The sequence below is a fragment of the Ranitomeya imitator genome, chromosome 6 (genome assembly GCF_032444005.1).
Source record: "Ranitomeya imitator isolate aRanImi1 chromosome 6, aRanImi1.pri, whole genome shotgun sequence".
In the NCBI taxonomy this organism is placed as follows: domain Eukaryota; kingdom Metazoa; phylum Chordata; class Amphibia; order Anura; family Dendrobatidae; genus Ranitomeya; species Ranitomeya imitator.
In genome coordinates, this window is record NC_091287.1 from 20,555,832 (window position 1) to 20,579,084 (window position 23,253).

Below are 23,253 nucleotides of genomic sequence, written 5' to 3' on the forward strand. Positions count from 1 at the left end.
TATTTGGCTGGACAATCCTACAAACATTTCTGCCAAGATTGGATGTTGCAAATAGTTTACTCATCAGGGCGGGCATTCATGAGTGGGATCATCTTCTTCCACATTTATGCCTCCTATGCTGCTCCTTGAATTAGCAGAAGTTTATAAATATATTGTGTATATATATTTTGCCGCTGAAATGTGTGGCTACGAGGGCCTAGTACAGCAAGAAAAATGACTCTGGTCTTTTGCCTTTGGGCCACCTTGGGAATCAGGTCCTACTTGCCATTGTCTCTCGCTACTCGTTACAGCGCTCTTGCCTTGAGGTCCACATGACCGTCCACATGCTCCTAATGACCTGGCAATACAAAAAAAGTCTGAAAAGACGGTGTTTATCGTAGACTCTGAAACACAACTCCTTTACTGTCAGGTTCAGATTTTCCGTTACTTCGCTACCTTCGGATCTGTTCTTCATTTTAAAGAGGCCATTCCCAACGTCAACAATCCCGGTATCCGTCACAGCTTATTACTTTCCTATTTAAACATCTCTGGACGCAGCGGCAGACGGCAATCATTTGTTTTGTTGACTTAAACGCATAGGGCCGCGATCGGCTTACGTACGGCTCCGGCCGCCATAAAATAAACTCTCGCCCGGTTACCATTCCTCTTGGCTTACAGTAATATTCCGCTCTCGCTCCATCCCGGCCAGGGTTGCACAACCCCGATTCTGCAGGATACCTTTTTGGTGGTCCTTGAATGATATAATTACTTCCACCTGAGAAATTGGGAGTTCTAAGAAAGTAATACTTTCCATAATTGCTAGTAATGAGATGTACGACGAGCATATTAAGACCCAGCGTGGATGGTAACCCATCCCCGGATGCAAAAATTCACGAGGGACGGTCGTCAATTAACCTCACGGTTGTATGAACAGCGACAAGAAAACAAACTCTTCAGCAATTTTTGGCCGCTTCTATTAAGTTTTGCTTCCAAGGATATGTTTTGTTTGGCAGTTTGTTTTTACACAAATCTTGACGCAGGTTTTTCGGATACGGCATGGGTGGGCTTCAGGGTACAAGAGCCGATGTCATGCGTCACTGCTGGATTTTCAGGTCATAAAGTTATAGAATTGGTGGCAGTAGTGGGGGACCACAGATAACATGGGGTCCTGAAACAGCTGAAAATTGTGACTGATGTACCACAAGAAGCCTCCGCACTGGTGAGATTCCTCCAGGCCGATCATTATTGCCAGAATGTCTGATAGCTGGAAGGCTGTCTCCGGGTTGACGTCACCTCCAGTTTTTGTTTGATCCTTAGGGTTAGGTAAAGTTCAAGTTTGAGATTTAGAAGATATTAAACTGTTCATATGTTTTGTAAAATTGTATCCACATGGAGAAAAGTCACAGGAATCTGGTCCAGGAAAGCAAAGATAGTGACTTCACCAGCAGAATAGTGAGTGCAGCTCTGGAGTATAATACAGGGTGGGCCATTTATATGGCTACACCTAAATAAAATGGGAATGGTTGGTGATATCAACTTCCTGATTGTGGCACATTAGTATATGGGAGGGGGAAAACTTTTCAAGATGGGTGGTGACCATGGCGGCCATTTTGAATTCGGTCATTTTGGATTTAACTTTATTTTTTTTAAATGGGAAGAGGGTCATGTGACACATCACACTTATTGAGAATTTCACTAGAAATTAATGGTGTGCTTGGTTTTAACGTAACTTTATTCTTTCATGAGTTATTTACAAGTTTATGACCACTTATAAAATGTGTTCAAAGTGCTGCCCATTGTGTTGGATTGTCAATGCAGCCCTCTTCTCCCACTCTTGACACACTGATATCAACACCGCAGAAGAAATGCTAGCGCAGGCTTCCAGTAACCATTGTATACATCTCGTATCTTCACAGCATAGACAATTACCTTCAGATGACCCCAAAGATAAAAGTCTAATGGGGTCAGATCGGGAGACCATGGTGGCCATTCAACTGGCCCAGGACGACCAATCCACTTTCCAGAAAACTGTTCATGTAGGAATGTTCGGACCTGATGCCCATAATGTGGTGGTGCACAGTGACTGCACCAGCAGAATAGTGAGTGCAGCTCTGGGGTATAATACAGGATGTAACTCAGGATCAGTAATGTAATGTATGTACACAGTGACTGCACCAGTAGAATAGTGAGTGCAGCTCTGGAGTATAATACAGGATGTAACTCAGGATCAGTAATGTAATGTATGTACACAGTGACTGCACCAGCAGAATAGTGAGTGCAGCTCTGGGGTATAATACAGGATGTAACTCAGGATCGGTAATGTAATGTATGTACACAGTGACTGCACCAGCAGAATAGTGAGTGCAGCTCTGGAGTATAATACAGGATGTAACTCAGGATCAGTAATGTAATGTATGTACACAGTGACTGCACCAGCAGAATAGTGAATGCAGCTCTGGAGTATAATACAGGATGTAACTCAGGATCAGTAATGTAATGTATGTACACAGTGACTGCACCAGTAGAATAGTGAGTGCAGCTCTGGAGTATAATACAGGATGTAACTCAGGATCAGTAATGTATGTACACAGTGACTGCACCAGCAGAATAGTGAGTGCAGCTCTGGAGTATAATACAGGATGTAACTCAGGATCGGTAATGTAATGTATGTACACAGTGACTGCACCAGTAGAATAGTGAGTGCAGCTCTGGAGTATAATACAGGATGTAACTCAGGATCAATAATGTAATGTATGTACACAGTGACTGCACCAGCAGAATAGTGAGTGCAGCTCTGGAGTATAATACAGGATGTAACTCAGGATCAGTAATGTAATGTATGTACACAGTGACTGCACCAGCAGAATAGTGAGTGCAGCTCTGGAGTATAATACAGGATGTAACTCAGGATCGGTAATGTAATTTATGTATACAGTGACTGCACCAGCAGAATAACGAGCGCAGCTCTGGAGTATAGATGTAACTTAGGATCAGTAATGTTTTGATGTACACAGTGACTGCACCAGCAGAATAGTGAGTGCAGCTCTGGAGTATAGATGTAACTCAGGATCAGTAATGTAATGTATGTACACAGTGACTGCACCAGCAGAATAGTGAGTGCAGCTCTGGAGTATAATACAGGATGTAACTCAGGATCAGTAATGTAATGTATGTACACAGTGACTGCACCAGCAGAATAGTGAGTGTGGCTCTGGGGTATAATACAGGATGTAACTCTGGATCAGTAATGTAATTTATGTATACAGTGACTGCACCAGCAGAATAGTGAGTGCAGCTCTGGGGTATAATACAGGATGTAACTCAGGATCAGTAATGTAATGTATGTACACAGTGACTGCACCAGCAGAATAGTGAGTGCAGCTCTGGAGTATAATACAGGATGTAACTCAGGATCGGTAATGTAATGTATGTACACAGTGACTGCACCAGCAGAATAGTGAGTGCAGCTCTGGAGTATAATACAGGATGTAACTCAGGATCAGTAATGTAATGTATGTACACAGTGACTGCACCAGCAGAATAGTGAGTGCAGCTCTGGGGTATAATACAGGATATAACTCAGGATCAGTAATGTAATGTATGTACACAGTGACTGCACCAGCAGAATAGCGAGCGCAGATCTGGAGTATAGATGTAACTCAGGATCAGTAATGTAATGTATGTACACAGTGACTGCACCAGCAGAATAGTGAGTGCAGCTCTGGAGTATAGATGTAACTCAGGATCAGTAATGTAATGTATGTACACAGTGACTGCACCAGCAGAATAGTGAGTGCAGCTCTGGAGTATAATACAGGATGTAACTCAGGATCAGTAATGTAATGTATGTACACAGTGACTGCACCAGCAGAATAGTGAGTGTGGCTCTGGGGTATAATACAGGATGTAACTCTGGATCAGTAATGTAATTTATGTATACAGTGACTGCACCAGCAGAATAGTGAGTGCAGCTCTGGAGTATAATACAGGATATAACTCAGGATCAGTAATGTAATGTATGTATACAGTGACTGCACCAGCAGAATAGTGAGTGTGGCTCTGGAGTATAATACAGGATGTAACTCAGGATCAGTAATGTAATGTATGTACACAGTGACTGCACCAGCAGAATAGTGAGTGTGGCTCTGGGGTATAATACAGGATGTAACTCTGGATCAGTAATGTAATTTATGTATACAGTGACTGCACCAGCAGAATAGTGAGTGCAGCTCTGGGGTATAATACAGGATGTAACTCAGGATCAGTAATGTAATGTATGTACACAGTGACTGCACCAGCAGAATAGTGAGTGTGGCTCTGGGGTATAATACAGGATGTAACTCAGGATCAGTAATGTAATGTGTACACAGTGACTGCACCAGCAGAATAGTGAGTGCAGCTCTGGGGTATAATACAGGATGTAACTCAGGATCAGTAATGTAATGTATGTACACAGTGACTGCACCAGCAGAATAGTGAGTGTGGCTCTGGGGTATAATACAGGATGTAACTCAGGATCAGTAATGTAATGTATGTACACAGTGACTGCACCAGCAGAATAGTGAGTGCAGCTCTGGAGTATAATACAGGATGTAACTCAGGATCAGTAATGTATGTACACAGTGACTGCACCAGCAGAATAGTGAGTGCAGCTCTGGAGTATAATACAGGATATAACTCAGGATCAGTAATGTAATGTATGTATACAGTGTCTGCACCAGCAGAATAGTGAGTGCAGCTCTGGAGTATAATAGAGGATATGAATCGCGATCAGCAGAATAGTGAGTTTAGTACAAAATTTAGCAATTTTTACTCTGCTTTTGACAATCTATTTGTATAGTAGATCCTGCTTAGCAGAAGGCATGGTCACCTATGGTCTGACACATTTATTGTAATTTATAGAAGAACGCCATTGGACGTCTTGAAAAGTCGGGTATGAGCTGGAGATTTACGGGGAATTTTTTACTTTAAAGGAAAGGTACCTTGTTCTTTAGTGCGTGGCCCCCGGATCTGTGTGTAATGCCCCCCATCTAACCACATAGTAGTCATCTGTAGGTCTCTTTCATGTATCCTATCCTTTTCACGTGAATTAACACAAGACTCTGTTGTCCGTGTGAAGATGTCTCCACACTTTATGAGCAGAGAAGACCCCGCCATGAAGAAAAACGACCTGACGATCAGATAACTGGATGCAGATTGTCACGGGTTAACAGAAAGCACATGGCCGAGGCTCCAGAAATCTGAATTGATCCAGTATTTGCTGATGTCACCAAGTCTGGGGAGATCCAACGAAAACGAATGTCCGCCCTTATATATCATTTAGGTTTTTGTTAATTGTGATTAACCAACATATTACTTCATATAGCGGTCAGAACCCTGTTCTGATACAGAGCTCCAAACCTTCTGCTTAGACATAGAGAAAAAGGGGTTGTCCAATAATAAAAATGTATCATCTGTTCAGGATAAGTTTGCGTTTGTGGGGTCTGATCACTAGAAGAGGGGTCCTGTATACCTATCTGAATTGAGACGATATAGTAGTTATCACCTATACTAGTAGATACCCCTAAAAGAGGGAAATTGGCTAATTTTTGGGGGGCTTTTATTTTATTCCTGTTGGTCCCTTGTATTTTTTGGTAGCAGAGGTCCTGAAAGCCACAAGTGGTCAAGAGATGTCCTGGAAGCCGCAGATGGACATGTAGCAGAGGTCATGGAAGGCTGGTAACAGACAACAGAGGCCCTGGAAGCTGAAAGTGGACATGGGACATCCTGAAGCCATAAACGAACGCATAGCAGAGGTCCTGGAATCCTCAAGCGGTAAAGAGACCTCCTGGAAGTCACAGAGGGCACATAGCAGAGGTGCTGAAAGACTTGTAGCAGAGGTCCTGGAAGCCAAAAGTGGTCAAGAGACGTCCTGGAAGCCGCAGATAGATATGTAGCAGAGGTGGACATGGGACATCTTGCAGCCACAAGTGGACCCATAACAGAGTTCCTCGAAGCCACAAGTGGTCAGTAGACATCCTGGAAACCGCTGTTTGACATGTACCAGAGGTTTTGGAAGACTGGGAACAGATTTCAGAGGTTCTGGAAGCCACAATCTGGTAGGAGACATCCTGGAAGCCACAGAAGGACATGTAGCAGAGGCCCTGGAAGGCCGGTAACAGACAGCAGAGGCCCTGGAAGCTGAAAGTGGACATGGGACATCCTGACGCCATAAGCAAACACATAGCAGAGGTCCTTGAATCCCCAAATGGTAAAAAGACATCCTGAGAGTCAGAGAGGGCATATAGCAGAGATCCTGAAAGACTGGAAACTGGTAGCAGAGGTTCTGGAAGCCACAAGTAGTCAGGAGACGTCCTGGAAACTGAAGTTTGGCACATACGAGGCGTTTTGGAAGATCGGGAACAGGTTTCAGAGGTTCTGGAAGCCGCAAGCAGATAGGCGATGTCCTGGAACTGCAGGCGAATATGTAGCATAGGCTCTGGAAATTGCAGACAGGCAGCATAAGTACTGGAAGCTGCAAGTGCATAGGAGACTTCCTGGAAGCCGCATGCGGACCTTTAGCAGAGGTCCTGGAAGACGAGCCTGGACTCGGGACAGTTGTGTAACATTCATATTGTACAACTGCTGTGTAAAGATCAGATTAAATAGCAAGAAAGGACTCCCTCTGTCATTTGCCAAAGACAAGGCATAATAGGCCACCTCTCAGTTTTACATTGACAGGTATAATAAACTGCTATTTAGAAGAATTATCGGACTATAAAACAAAATGTAAGAAAGTTGAAATGTTTCACACCTACCCTTCCAAAAAACCTGTAACCTATTCATACAATCAGAGTGTTGCATGATGAAGTTATGTCATTAAGAAAAAAAGACATTAAGGGGTTATATTCAGCGCAGGGTAGTGCTTGCTCACTCCCCCTCCAGAAAGCACAGACATCTTGATTTCCAGTCGGCCTGTCATGTTTCTTATTCATTCCAACATCTTGAAAATATAACTTTGTATCCAGTTAATATGACAAATATTATTTCTATGTTCACAGGGAAAAAAAGAAAAAACCCAACAAATTCAATTAAAGCCGCCCTGTGTCTGCGTCCTGTAATCGATGCAGACCCTGACACTGTGTACTTTATGGGGGGCTGAGTGAGTAAGTGGGGGGTGTTATAACCTAAACCTTCACTTTCTCCTGCCGTCCTAAGCGTTGACTTTCAAGGTCAGTTTATTTTCGGAGAGATCTTTACATATTGCGAGAAGACGCCTTGCGTAGTACATAGGCCTGCTACAATTATAAGGGGCAAGGGTGGGGCCCCCCAGATTGCGGGTGGTCGGTCAAGGCAAGATAATAGTTTGTGGCTCGATGTGAAATCACAATAGGCGTCTGTTTCTGCTCTCCGTTTTACATGGCCGCCTGTAAAGTCATAACACCACCAGATGAGTAAACTATTTATGGTAAGAAGCTGCGCCAACCGGTCCTGGCAGCCAGTGCTGCGACCCGGACATAATTATATTGCTATAAAATTAAGAGCTCCACTTGAGTGTCAGGAAAACGACTTCTGGCCCCTATGTTGTAATATATAGCATATATACCTCTGAATGTTACCAGATTTATGTATAAAAGGCGCTGCCCCTAGTGGTGGCTGCAGACAGAATGTTATCATGTTTCTCTGTATACAGGGAGCTCCCACTAGTGGTGGCTGCAGACAGGATCTTATCATGTATCTCTGTATACAGGGAGCTCCCCCTAGTGGTGGCTGCAGACAGGATCTTATCATGTATCTCTGTATACATGGAGCTCCCCCTAGTGGTGACTGCAGACAGAATCTTATCATCTATCTCTGTATACAGGGAGCTCCCCCTAGTGGTAACTGCAGACAGGATCTTATCATGTATCTCTGTATACAGGGAGCTCCCCCTAGTGGTGGCTGCAGACAGGATCTTATCATGTATCTCTGTATACAGGGAGCTCCCCCTAGTGGTGACTGCAGACAGGATCTTATCATGTATCTCTATATACAGGGAGCTCCCCCTAGTGGTGACTGCAGACAGGATCTTATCATGTGTCTCTGTATACAGGGAGCTCCCACTAGTGGTGGCTGCAGACAGAATGTTATCATGTTTCTCTGTATACAGGGAGCTCCCCCTAGTGGTGGCTGCAGACAGGATCTTATCATGTATCTCTGTATACAGGGAGCTCCCCCTAGTGGTAACTGCAGACAGGATCTTATCATGTATCTCTGTATACAGGGAGCTCCCCCTAGTGGTGGCTGCAGACAGGATCTTATCATGTATCTCTGTATACAGGGAGCTCCCCCTAGTGGTGACTGCAGACAGGATCTTATCATGTATCTCTATATACAGGGAGCTCCCCCTAGTGGTGACTGCAGACAGGATCTTATCATGTGTCTCTGTATACAGGGAGCTCCCACTAGTGGTGGCTGCAGACAGGATCTTATCATGTATCTCTGTATACAGGGAGCTCCCTCTAGTGGTGACTGCAGACAGGATCTTATCATGTATCTCTGTATACAGGGAGCTCCCCCTAGTGGTGACTGCAGACAGGATCTTATCATGTATCTCTGTATACATGGAGCTCCCCCTAGTGGTGGCTGCAGACAGGATGTTATCATGTATCTCTGTATACAGGGAGCTCCCCCTAGTGGTGGCTGCAGACAGGATCTTATCATGTATCTCTGTATACAGGGAGCTCCCCCTAGTGGTGACTGCAGACAGGATCTTATCATGTATCTCTGTATACAGAGAGCTCCCCCTAGTGGTGGCTGCAGACAGGATCTTATCATGTATCTCTGTATACAGGGAGCTCCCCCTAGTGGTGACTGCAGACAGGATCTTATCATGTATCTCTGTATACAGGGAGCTCCCCCTAGTGGTGGCTGCAGACAGGATCTTATCATGTGTCTCTGTATACAGGGAGCTCCCAATTGTGGTGGCTGCAGACAGGATCTTATCATGTATCTCTGTATACAGGGAGCTCCCCCTAGTGGTGGCTGCAGACAGGATCTTATGTATCTCTGTGTACAGGGAGCTCCCCCTAGTGGTGGCTGCAGACAGGATCTTATCATGTATCTCTGTATACAGGGAGCTCCCCCTAGTGGTGGCTGCAGACAGGATCTTATCATGTATCTCTGTATACAGGGAGCTCCCCCTAGTGGTGGCTGCAGACAGGATCTTATGTATCTCTGTATACAGGGAGCTCCCCCTAGAGGTGGCTGCAGACAGGATCTTATCATGTATCTCTGTATACAGGGAGCTCCCCCTAGTGGTGGCTGCAGACAGAATCTTATCATGTATCTCTGTATACAGGGAGCTCCCCCTAGTGGTGGCTGCAGACAGGATCTTATCATGTATCTCTGTATACAGGGAGCTCCCCCTAGTGGTGGCTGCAGACTGAATCTTATCATGTATCTCTGTATACAAGGAGCTCCCCCTAGTCGTGTCTGCAGACAGGATCTTATCATGTATCTCTGTATACAGGGAGCTCCCCCTAGTGGTGGCTGCAGACAGGATCTTATCATGTATCGCTGTATACAGGCAGCTCCCCCTAGTGGTGGCTGCAGACAGGATCTTATCATGTATCGCTGTATACAGGCAGCTCCCCCTAGTGGTGGCTGCAGACAGGATCTTATCATGTATCTCTGTATACAGGGAGCTCCCCCTAGTGGTGGCTGCAGACAGGATCTTATCATGTATCTCTGTATACAGGGAGCTCCCCCTAGTGGTGGCTGCAGACAGGATCTTATCATGTATCTCTGTATACAGGGAGCTCCCCCTAGTGGTGACTACAGACAGACAGGATCTTATCATGTATCTCTGTATACAGGGAGCTCCCCCTAGTCGTGTCTGCAGACAGGATCTTTTCATGTATCTCTGTATACAGGGAGCTCCCCCTAGTCGTGTCTGCAGACAGGATCTTATCATGTATCTCTGTATACAGGGAGCTCCCCCTACTGGTGACTACAGACAGACAGGATCTTATCATGTATCTCTATATACAGGGAGCTCCCCCTAGTGGTGACTACAGACAGACAGGATCTTATCATGTATCTCTGTATACAGGGAGCTCCCCCTAGTCGTGTCTGCAGACAGGATCTTTTCATGTATCTCTGTATACAGGGAGCTCCCCCTAGTGGTGGCTGCAGACAGGATCTTATCATGTATCGCTGTATACAGGGAGCTCCCCCTAGTGGTGGCTGCAGACAGGATCTTATCATGTATCTCTGTATACAGGGAGCTCCCCCTAGTGGTGGCTGCAGACAGGATCTTATCATGTATCTCTGTATACAGGGAGCTCCCCCTAGTGGTGGCTGCAGACAGGATCTTATCATGTATCTCTGTATACAGGGAGCTCCCCCTAGTGGTGACTACAGACAGACAGGATCTTATCATGTATCTCTGTATACAGGGAGCTCCCCCTAGTCGTGTCTGCAGACAGGATCTTTTCATGTATCTCTGTATACAGGGAGCTCCCCCTAGTCGTGTCTGCAGACAGGATCTTATCATGTATCTCTGTATACAGGGAGCTCCCCCTACTGGTGACTACAGACAGACAGGATCTTATCATGTATCTCTATATACAGGGAGCTCCCCCTAGTGGTGACTACAGACAGACAGGATCTTATCATGTATCTCTGTATACAGGGAGCTCCCCCTAGTCGTGTCTGCAGACAGGATCTTTTCATGTATCTCTGTATACAGGGAGCTCCCCCTAGTGGTGGCTGCAGACAGGATCTTATCATGTATCTCTGTATACAGGGAGCTCCCCCTAGTGGTGGCTGCAGACAGGATCTTATCATGTATCTCTGTATACAAGGAGCTCCCCCTAGTCGTGTCTGCAGACAGGATCTTATCATGTATCTCTGTATACAGGGAGCTCCCCCTAGTGGTGGCTGCAGACAGGATCTTATCATGTATCTCTGTATACAGGGAGCTCCCCCTAGTGGTGGCTGCAGACAGGACCTTATCATGTATCTCTGTATACAGGGAGCTCCCCCTAGTGGAGGCTGCAGACAGAATCTTATCATGTATCTGTATACAGGGAGCTCCCCCTAGTGGTGGCTGCAGACAGGATTTTATCATGTATCTCTGTATACAGGGAGCTCCCCCTAGTGGTGTCTGCAGACTGAATCTTATCATGTATCTCTGTATACAGGGAGCTCCCCCTAGTGGTGGCTGCAGACAGGATTTTATCATGTATCTCTGTATACAGGGAGCTCCCCCTAGTGGTGGCTGCAGACTGAATCTTATCATGTATCTCTGTATACAGGGAGCTCCCCCTAGTGGTGGCTGCAGACTGAATCTTATCATGTATCTCTGTATACAGGGAGCTCCCCCTAGTGGTGGCTGCAGACCGGATCTTATCATGTATCTCTGTATACAGGGAGCTCCCCCTAGTGGTGACTGCAGACAGGATCTTATCATGTATCTCTGTATACAGGGAGCTCCCCCTAGTGGTGGCTGCAGACAGGATCTTATCATGTATCTCTGTATACAGGGAGCTCCCCCTAGTGGTGGCTGCAGACAGGATCTTATCATGTATCGCTGTATACAGGCAGCTCCCCCTAGTGGTGGCTGCAGACAGGATCTTATCATGTATCGCTGTATACAGGCAGCTCCCCCTAGTGGTGGCTGCAGACAGGATCTTATCATGTATCTCTGTATACAGGGAGCTCCCCCTAGTGGTGGCTGCAGACAGGATCTTATCATGTATCTCTGTATACAGGGAGCTCCCCCTAGTGGTGGCTGCAGACAGGATCTTATCATGTATCTCTGTATACAGGGAGCTCCCCCTAGTGGTGACTACAGACAGACAGGATCTTATCATGTATCTCTGTATACAGGGAGCTCCCCCTAGTCGTGTCTGCAGACAGGATCTTTTCATGTATCTCTGTATACAGGGAGCTCCCCCTAGTCGTGTCTGCAGACAGGATCTTATCATGTATCTCTGTATACAGGGAGCTCCCCCTACTGGTGACTACAGACAGACAGGATCTTATCATGTATCTCTATATACAGGGAGCTCCCCCTAGTGGTGACTACAGACAGACAGGATCTTATCATGTATCTCTGTATACAGGGAGCTCCCCCTAGTCGTGTCTGCAGACAGGATCTTTTCATGTATCTCTGTATACAGGGAGCTCCCCCTAGTGGTGGCTGCAGACAGGATCTTATCATGTATCGCTGTATACAGGGAGCTCCCCCTAGTGGTGGCTGCAGACAGGATCTTATCATGTATCTCTGTATACAGGGAGCTCCCCCTAGTGGTGGCTGCAGACAGGATCTTATCATGTATCTCTGTATACAGGGAGCTCCCCCTAGTGGTGGCTGCAGACAGGATCTTATCATGTATCTCTGTATACAGGGAGCTCCCCCTAGTGGTGACTACAGACAGACAGGATCTTATCATGTATCTCTGTATACAGGGAGCTCCCCCTAGTCGTGTCTGCAGACAGGATCTTTTCATGTATCTCTGTATACAGGGAGCTCCCCCTAGTCGTGTCTGCAGACAGGATCTTATCATGTATCTCTGTATACAGGGAGCTCCCCCTACTGGTGACTACAGACAGACAGGATCTTATCATGTATCTCTATATACAGGGAGCTCCCCCTAGTGGTGACTACAGACAGACAGGATCTTATCATGTATCTCTGTATACAGGGAGCTCCCCCTAGTCGTGTCTGCAGACAGGATCTTTTCATGTATCTCTGTATACAGGGAGCTCCCCCTAGTGGTGGCTGCAGACAGGATCTTATCATGTATCTCTGTATACAGGGAGCTCCCCCTAGTGGTGGCTGCAGACAGGATCTTATCATGTATCTCTGTATACAAGGAGCTCCCCCTAGTCGTGTCTGCAGACAGGATCTTATCATGTATCTCTGTATACAGGGAGCTCCCCCTAGTGGTGGCTGCAGACAGGATCTTATCATGTATCTCTGTATACAGGGAGCTCCCCCTAGTGGTGGCTGCAGACAGGACCTTATCATGTATCTCTGTATACAGGGAGCTCCCCCTAGTGGAGGCTGCAGACAGAATCTTATCATGTATCTGTATACAGGGAGCTCCCCCTAGTGGTGGCTGCAGACAGGATTTTATCATGTATCTCTGTATACAGGGAGCTCCCCCTAGTGGTGTCTGCAGACTGAATCTTATCATGTATCTCTGTATACAGGGAGCTCCCCCTAGTGGTGGCTGCAGACAGGATTTTATCATGTATCTCTGTATACAGGGAGCTCCCCCTAGTGGTGGCTGCAGACTGAATCTTATCATGTATCTCTGTATACAGGGAGCTCCCCCTAGTGGTGGCTGCAGACTGAATCTTATCATGTATCTCTGTATACAGGGAGCTCCCCCTAGTGGTGGCTGCAGACCGGATCTTATCATGTATCTGTATACAGGGAGCTCCCCCTAGTGGTGGCTGCAGACAGGATCTTATCATGTATCTGTATACAGGGAGCTCCCCCTAGTGGTGGCTGCAGACAGGATCTTATCATGTATCTGTATACAGGGAGCTCCCCCTAGTGGTGGCTGCAGACAGGATCTTATCATGTATCTCTGTATACAGGGAGCTCCCCCTAGTGGTGTCTGCAGACAGGATCTCGTCATGCATCTCTGTAGTCAGTGGACGTTCACCCTCTATTCTGCAGAGATTGCATCTTGCAATGAAGGTGTACAGCAGAATAACTGTAGGACTCGCGTAGCAAGCCAAAGGAGCACAACCCTCACCAGAGCCGCCAGTCAATGTCAGACTTCGATGTAAGGACACAATAATATGATGGTTTCTTTCTTTGCTCCCAGAAGAACTTTGCCCTCGGATACATGTCCCCTCGGAATAACTACCATTCTTGTGCAGCAGGTCTGGAGCTAGGAAGGTCAATAGAGCAGCATATACAATAACACTACTACTCTCATGGTGCGCAGCTCATACAGGATGATCGTAGTCGGGACCGTGGGATTGATCGATAAATGTGGAAACAATTTAGGAGGTCAGATATGAGTGCACTCCGAGGGGCTGCACAAAGGAAAAGAGGCATCAAACCTGAGACTTTTGGAAAATGTCTCATATTCGTCAATATTATTTCAGCTTTTTATGTTCAGTAGTTTCCGTCCCTGATTCTGGGATGTCAGCTCTGTTCTAGAGTGTTTAATATTTAATATCAAGGGGCTGATAGAAATATCGTTGATACTGGAGGCGCCCATACACATTAGCAACAAGTCATCCAAACCTGACTATTTCAACGAGACCAGATGACTATTGTTAAAGGGCGGCCTCCTGACTTTCCCTCAACAGAGTGCAGCAAGGGAGAAGAGAATCGGGGGCTCTGAATTCAGTGGTCTGATCGTTTTGCTGTATAGCGAGGTAAACTCTTTGCAGACTCCTTTTATTCTGCTCTCTTCATAGAGAAGATAGGAAATCTAGGAGATCCATGGCAGTTATGGGCTAGTATCTATTATCCCTGGAGATCTCTGGTGGTTATTGGTTAGTATCTAATATCCCTGGAGATCTATGGTGGTTATTGGTTAGTATCTATAATCCCTGAAGATCTAGGGTGATTATGGGTTAGTATATAATATCCCTGGAGATTTAGGGTTGTTATGGGTTAGTATATAATATCCCTGGAGATTTAGGGTGGTTATGGGTTATTATATAATATTCCTGGAGATTTAGGGTTGTTATGGGTTAGTATATAATATCCCTGGAGATCTAGGGTGGTTATTGGTTATCTAATATCCCTGGAGATCTAGGGTGGTTATTGGTTATCTAATATCCCTGGAGATCTAGGGTGGTCGGGTGGTTATGGGTTAGGATCTAATATCCCTGGAGATCTAGGGTGGTTATTGGTTATCTAATATCCCTGGAGATCTAGGGTGGTCGGGTGGTTATGGGTTAGGATCTAATATCCCTGGAGATCTAGGGTGGTTATTGGTTATCTAATATCCCTGGAGATCTAGGGTGGTCGGGTGGTTATGGGTTAGGATCTAATATCCCTGGAGATCTAGGGTGGTTATTGGTTATCTAATATCCCTGGAGATCTAGGGTGGTCGGGTGGTTATGGGTTAGGATCTAATATCCCTGGAGATTAAGGGTGGTTATGGGTTAGTATCTAATATCCCTGAAGATCTAGGGTGATTATGGGTTAGTATATAATATCCCTGGAGATCTCTGGTGGTTATTGGTTAGTATCTAATATCCCTGGAGATTTAGGGTGGTTATGGGTTAGTATCTATTATCCCTGGACATATTGGTTGGTTATAATAATAATAATAATAATAATAATTTTTATTTATATAGCGCCAACATATTCCGCAGCGCTTTACAAATTATAGAGGGGACTTGTACATACAATAGACATTACAGCATAACAGAAATACAGTTCAAAACAGATATCAAGAGGAGTGAGGGCCCTGCTCGTAAGCTACAAACTATGGGGAAAAGGGGAGACACGAGAGGTGGATGGTAACAATTGCTATAGTTATTCGGACCAGCCATAGTGTAAGGCTTGGGTGTTCATGTAAAGCTGCATGAACCAGTTAATTAATTTTTTTTTTTTTTTTTTTTAATATATTATGGTTATGAGTTAGTATCTAATATCCCTGGAGATCTAGGGTGGTTATTGGTTAGTATCTAATGTCCCTGGAGATTTAGAATGATAATGGGTAGGTTCTAAAATCCCTGGAGGGCCAGGGTGGTAATGGGCAAGTTTTAATATCCCTGGAGGGCAAGGGTGGTAATGGGTGACCACTTATTATCCATTTGTTATACAACCCCTTTGTATAACAGACCAATGCCCAAACCCCATAACCTCCCTATCCAACATCACTGAAGGGGAGCTTAACTGTCTCCTCTCCAAATCACACCTCACCACCTGTGCGCTCGACCCCATCCCATCCCACCTCCTCCCCAACCTCACCACCACACTTATCCCATCCCTAATCCACCTCTTCAACCTATCACTATCTTCTGGCATCTTCCCTTCTGCTTTCACACATGCCACAAACACACCTATCCTTAAAAAAGCAACCCTCGATCCAACTGCTATGTCCAGCTATCGCCCAATATCACTGCTCCCATTCGCTTCCAAACTCCTGGGGCAGCACGTCCACGCTGAACTTTCCTCCCACCTTTCATCTAACTTACTCTTTGACAATTTACAATCTGGTTTCCGCCCCCATCACTTAACTGAGACAGCCGTGACCAAAATCACTAATGAGCTACTCACAGCCAAAGCTAATGGACAATACTCTGTACTCCTCCTTCTAGACCTGTTCTCTGCTTTCGACACGGTTGACCACTGCCTCTTACTACAGATCCTGTTCCTTTGGCATCAAAGACATCGCCCTATCCTGGATCTCCTCGTACCTTTCCAACCGCACATTCAGCGTCTCCCACTCCCATACTACCTCCTCATCCCACCCTCTCTTGTTGGAGTCCCCCAAGGCTCTGTTCTAGGACCCCTACTCTTCTCAATCTATACACTTGGCTTGGGACAACTTATAAAGTCCCATGGATTCCAGTACCACCTCTATGCTGATGACACTCAGATCTACCTCTCTGGCCCAGATGTCACCTCTCTGCTGTCCAGAATCCCGGACTGTCTATCAGCCATATCCTCCTTCTTCACCTCTCGCTTCCTCAAACTCAATGTGGACAAATCTGAACTCCTCATCTTTCCTCCATCTCATAGATCTTCCTTACCTGACCTATCTATCGCAATCAATGACATCACGCTTTCCCCTGTACCGGAAGTCCGCTGCCTCGGAGTAACCTTCGACTCTGCCCTGTCCTTCAAACCGCTCATCCAAGCTCTCTCCACCTCCTGTCGCCTCCAGCTCAAAAATATCTCCAGAATCCGTCCTTTCCTCAACCGTCAATCTACTAACATGCTTGTGCATGTCCTCATCATCTCCCGCCTTGACTACTGCAACATCCTTTTCTGTGGCCTTCCTGGTAACACCCTTGCACCTCTCCAGTCCAACTCTGCTGCCCGACTAATTCATCTCTCTCCTCGCTACTCCTCTGCTTCCCCCCTCTGCAAATCTCTTCACTGGCTCCCATTCCCTCAGCGTATCCTGTTCAAATTACTAATACTGACCTACAAAGCCATCCACAACTTGTCTCCTCCATATATTTCTGAACTAATCTCCCGATATCTTCCCTCACGTAAACTCCGGTCCTCCCAAGACCTTCTTCTGTCCTTCACACTTATCCGCTCCTCATCCAACCGCCTCCAAGACTTCTCCCGAATATCCTCTGGAATTCTTTGCTCCAACATGTCCAAGTATCAACCACATTTGGATCCTTCAGACGGAACCTGAAAACCCATCTCTTCAGGAAAGCTACAGCCTGCACTGACCCCACTGCCTCCTCATCACCATCGAAGCTACCGCCTCACCAACACCAGAGCTACCGCCTCACCAACACCGGAGCTCCTGCAACCCCCGACCTACTGTCTCCATCCCCATAATCCTGTAGAATGTAAGCCCGCAAGGGCAGGGTCCTCACCCCTCTGTATCAGTCCGTCATTGTTAGTTTGTTTACGGTAAGTGATATTTGTAACTTGTATGTAACCCCCTCTCATGTACAGCACCATGGAATCAATGGTGCTGTATAAATAAATAATAATAATAATAATAATTTGTCCTTACGGGATTGTTTTTGGCTAGTATTTCATAGGCTCGGAGCTGTGGACTGGTTTTGGGTTAATATATAATGCCCATGACGGTAAGCGTGGTTTCATGGTTGCAATCTTCTAGGCGGTTTAGTATTGCCTTTATACCCTCGCACGCTGCAGCTGGGGGTCTATTACATTTGTTTCCAGACTGATCTACACTGATACATTGTAGCAAACTATCTAGTTTCTGCTGTTAGTTTCAAACCGATGGCGCCACGTTTGTCCACAGGTGGTGCGCGGTATTACAGCCAGGTTCCATTCACTTAAATGGAGATGAGCAGTAATACCAGTCACAACCATCGGACAGGGGGGCGCTGTTTCTGGAAGAAAATAACCATGTGTTTCGAGTGCTGGATAGGCCTTTTTTAATTTCTTCTTATATTGTGGGTTGAGAAAATTAAAAAGTCAGATTTTCCCTTATTAATCTTCACAGGAGGAGTCGCAGCTTGAAGATGTCGCCCGTCAGGCCTCAGCAATCATCACTGCACTGATCACGGACAGGAACCCGGCGCTCATCGGTCAAGTCATGGTCGCATGAAATAAAGCTTTTGGAACAGGAGCCTTAAAGCTGTCAGCCGAGCTACTGATATCACCGACACATTAGCTGCACGTGGTACTAATAAAGAGCCCAAATATTTGATGTCTTGGCCCCTCCATTCTGAGGATCATCCGGGGGTCCCGGCCCCTCAATTCCCCACCGATCAACAAAGATTGTCAATGTGGGTTAACTTATAAAAGATGGACAAACCCTTTAAAAAAAGTCCAAATGTAGCAGAACGTCTTTGTGCATTATCAACTTCATGTTGCAGAATTTGGAATGCAGCTCTGGGTGTGAATAGAGTTCAGATTTCCAAAATAAATTAAATTTTTACAACATCATTCAATGTTAAAGTGTTATTCCCATCTTCATAGAGCTTGTAAATATAAACAATTTTGCAATTTACTGCTTGTTAAAATTTTCATCCGTTCTTGAGATATTAACACTTTTCTTTTATTTACAGCTCATTGCCAAGGAGACCGACCACTTCTGCTAGACAGCGGAACACGGGCACTGGTTACAAACTCTTGTTTATGGACTTTTTAAAAACTGGACAGGATCTCTGGAATGCGCTAAAACCTCCTAATCCCGGGCCAAGTTTAGCACGGTTTGTAAGAAAACTGGAGTCTGCTCTAGCAAGACAGCAGCGGTGGTCGGTCTCCTAGGAGATGAGCTGTAAACAAAAGAAAAGTGCTAATATCTCAAGAACGGCTACAAATTTTAACAAGCAGTAAATTGCAAAAATGTTTGTTTTTACAAGATCTATCCAACAGTATCCATCTACGAAGCTGATAATATCATCCCTTTAAATAGCGTGGAGGGGATGGAAAAATAATTGATTAAATAAATTGGTGCCTCAGAGCAGGAGCTGCGGTCACTCTCTTGCTTTCCTGATGTGACATCATACGGGCGTCACACCGTAACGATGACATCATGCTGGGCCAACAAATCAGAGGAGGCGCTGGGGATTCCGACAGATAGGATGTCTGCAGAGCTCCTGATTGGTCGCCACAATATGGGTTCTAGCCCAGTGACTTGCAAATCGATTAGCTCATCTCTACCTATAATAATACATATGCACCACAATTAAAGGGGTTGTCAGGGATTTAAAAAAAAAAAAGCCAGCTGTTCTTTCAGAAACAGCGCCACCCCTGACCATGGGTTGTGTGTAGTATTGCAGCTCAAGACCATTCATTTCAATGAAGCGGTTTGTGAAAGAAAGCAGCCATGTTTTTCTAATTCTAGACAACCCCTTTAAATTCTTTGTGTTTTATAATCAATCTGCAAATATGTAAACTATAAACACGCATATTTGCTACAATAATGCCGCTAATCTGCGATCCTCGGCGAGTCCGTCAGCAGCACAGTCCGTTCACAGGTTCCAAAGGGCAAACAGTAGAATTTTGAATGCAGCTTTGGATGTGACTGGAGTATAAAATCAGATAAAAGCTTCATTTTTAATGGGAGTTTGGACAAAAAATAACCCATAAAATTTGCTGTGACGCCCTCCCCCTTTTCCTGCTCTCAGGTGTTAAGCAGATATTGCCGCGACTTTGAGGTTTCGGCGCTTTAAAAATGTGTCTGCGCCTAAACCTGTGATCAAGAGAGGAACGCTGGAAATAAGGTCGGGGGGGATTTATCTCTATTACCTGGGGTGGAGCAGAGGGAAGGACGCCTGCCGGCTGGGATTGATTTGGGAGTGGCGGTCCTAGCACCAGATCAAAGATATCCCCTTGTAATTGGTGGCTAAATGATCTCTTTATTCTACCTTCCAGAGATTGGCTCAAAAATGTTTCCTCCAACTGTTCTTTGTTTCTAAGGCCGCGCAATTCTTTCTTTTTTTTTTTTTTGATCTTCCAGAAATGTGTCAGGAACCTAAAAAGTGATATTTATGATCATGGGATATATTTAAAGGGCCCAGACATGCGGTCATAGAATGGGGTGATGGAAGGATGGTGCTACATCTCCATCTAGGGGAATGTTTTGGAACTTCAGTCATGATACAGTAACGAATCCAGAACACTCGTCAGAGAGTTACATTTCTGTTATAGTCTATGGAACGTTTCCAAATTGCCGAACACATTCACTAATCTACAATATACACTTCCTATAGACATAGATGGAGTATCGCGTATGAGCAAACTCTTCTCTGCTCTGAACGGCGAAAGCTGCGTCAATCTTACCATTAATGTTCTTTTTGCTTTAATCAGCAGTTGTGGTTACAATTACCGTAATATTTTCATCGTAGCATCAGTAATAATTCTTACATGATTTCAGAAGTCGGGCAAGTTGGATTACTTAGCAGCAAATTAGTTGAAAAACGATAAAGGTTGCACCATTATTTACCAAGAATGATTACTCTAGAATATTCAAAATGCATTACTGCCATAGAAAATAGGAAAAAAGCGCTGTAATGTACACATTAAATATTTATCTACAAAAATTGCTATCAAGAAAGGAAGGTACTTCGCGTATGAATTGGCCAATGTATGTGAGTCCTATTGCCACATCAAGGCGTCCTTCATAATTGGGTCGCTGTCTTGTTTTGTCACCTCTCCTGGGCAAAAAAAGCCAACAATTTAGGGGTCAGGAGTAGGGTTGATCGATCACCCTAAAAATCGGATCGGAAAGGATCGGTCCGATCACACTTGAAAATCGGCGATCGGGAATTCCGATTTCCTATCCTGATTGAAGTCAATGGGTATAAAAAATCGGAGACTGTGCATGTCTGTGTGTGCGGGCGGGGTCTGAGTGGGACCGTTGGGGGTCTGTGCGGGCCTGCCGGGGGTCTGTGCGGGCCTGCCGGGGATCTGTGCGGGCCTGCCGGGGATCTGTGCGGGCCTGCCGGGGGTCTGTGCGGGCCTGCCAGGGGTCTGTGCGGGCCTGCCAGGGGTCTGTGCGTGTCTGGGGTCTGTGCGGGCCTGTCGGGGGTCTGTGCGGGCCTGTCCTGGGTCTGTGCGGGCCTCACGGGGGTCTTTATGTGTGTATGCGCAGGCATCGTCCGATGGGACTACAAGTCCCATCGGGCTATGCCTGCTACAATGACAGTGATTGACACATTAGCCAATGATGGGACAGTAGTAGTCCCATCATCCGGCTAATGTGTTGAATGTAAAAAAAGAAACAAAAAACACAAACATACATACTACATACAACATACTACATACATACAACATACATACATACTACATACATACTACATGCATACAACATACTACATACATACATACATACAACATACTACATACATACAACATACATACAACATACATACAGCATACTACATACATACTACATGCATACAACATACATACAACATACATACAGAATACTACATACAATACATTCAAACATTACATACAATACATACATACTACATACAACATACTACATACATACAACATACATACAACATACATACTACATACATAAATACATACTACATGCATACAACATACATACATACAACATACATACCACATACATACAACATACTACATACATACTACATACAATACATTCATACATTACATACAATACATACAACATACATACAACATACTACATACAACATACTACATACAATACATTCATACATTACATACAATATATACATACTACATACATGCTACATACATACATACAACATGCATACATACATACTACATACAATACATTCATACATTACATACAATACATACATATAACATACAGTACATATAACATAGAGTACATACTTACCATCACTTGTCACTTTGATCCCCAAAGCCAGTGTCCCCTGTAAAAAATATTAAAATAACAAACAAACAATATACTCCCTGATCCGCAGAAATCCACGAGTGTCCCACGACTATCTTGCGTGGAGAGCAGCAGCATCAGCTGATGCGACCGCTCTCTAGGGGCTCCAGGAATACAATGATGGAAGATATCCTTCCGCACTGTATTCCTCTGCCACTGTAAAAAATAGTCCCTAGTCTCACTTATGGCACTGCTGTGTGAGAAAGTTCCCACGCAGCAATGGCAAAAAGTGAGACCAGTGAACTACAGTACCTCTTAGTGATGCACTGCAGGAGCCATTGTCTCCTGTCAGTGTGTCACTGAGGGCCCTATAGAGCAGTGACATCCCCCGATGTCACTGTTCTATAGGGGAGATCGTCGTGGGACACTCGTTATTAATTGGACTGCGTCGGACAGGGAGTATACGGTTTATTATTTTACGCTTTTTGCAGGCGTTGAAGTATGGTAAGTATAGTTAAATTAAGAATAATAAAATACTTTTTTCTGGCTGTGTCTTTATTTTGTTTTTAACTCTTTCACTACTCTAGCATTAATAATGTATAGGCGTCTTATTGACGCCTCTCCATTATTATCCCGGCTTAATGTTACCTTACAATAGCAAGGTGACATTAACCCCTTATTACCCCATATCCCGCCAGTACACGGGAGTGGGAAGAGAGGGGCTAAGTGCCGGAATTGGCGCATCTTACAGATGTGCCATTTGTGGGGCGGCTGCGGACTGGTATTTGTAGCCGGGGGGGAGGGAGGGGACCAATATCCATGGCCCCTCTCTAGGCTATGAATATCAGCCCGCAGCTGTCTGCATAGCCTTTCTGGCTATAAAATATAGGGGGATCCCATGCCATTCTTTTTTTGGGGGTCCCCCTTTTTTAATAGCCAGTAAAGGCTACGCAGACAGCTGCGGGCTGATATTCATAGCTTGGGAGGGGCCATGGGTATTACCCCCTTCCCAGGCTACAAATATTAGCCCCGGCCATCGGCTTTCCCCCTCTGGCGCAGAAAATTGCGCGGGAGCCCACGCCATTTTTTTCCGTTTTTCTTTTTTTTTTTTTTAATTAAACGCTCATTAAGAAACATTGGCCTTTCGATTATATATCTATGGATATATCTATCTATAGATATATTTATAGATACATCTATGTATCTATAGCTATATCTATCCATATATCTGGCTGCTTTCACACATCAGGTTTTTGCCGTCAGGCACAATCCGGCTAGTTTTGAAAAAAACAGATCATTTTTTTTCCGCCAGATC

The 23,253-nt window shown here is 45.1% G+C and overlaps 1 protein-coding gene across 3 annotated transcripts in view; it reads left to right on the forward strand.

Moving 5' to 3' along the window:
• CRPPA (CDP-L-ribitol pyrophosphorylase A) overlaps nucleotides 1–18,541 on the forward strand; it is a 204,858-nt gene extending 186,317 nt beyond the window's left edge. For 2 of the 3 annotated variants that reach the window (XM_069729305.1, XM_069729306.1), the window contains one exon: nucleotides 18,096–18,541. In XM_069729305.1, coding sequence (XP_069585406.1) covers nucleotides 18,096–18,200 — 105 coding nt within the window. In that variant the 3' untranslated portion in view covers nucleotides 18,201–18,541. The remainder of the gene's footprint in view (nucleotides 1–18,095) is intronic. The other variant, XR_011313932.1, reaches the window with a different exon arrangement.
• Nucleotides 18,542–23,253: the final 4,712 nt, after the last annotated feature.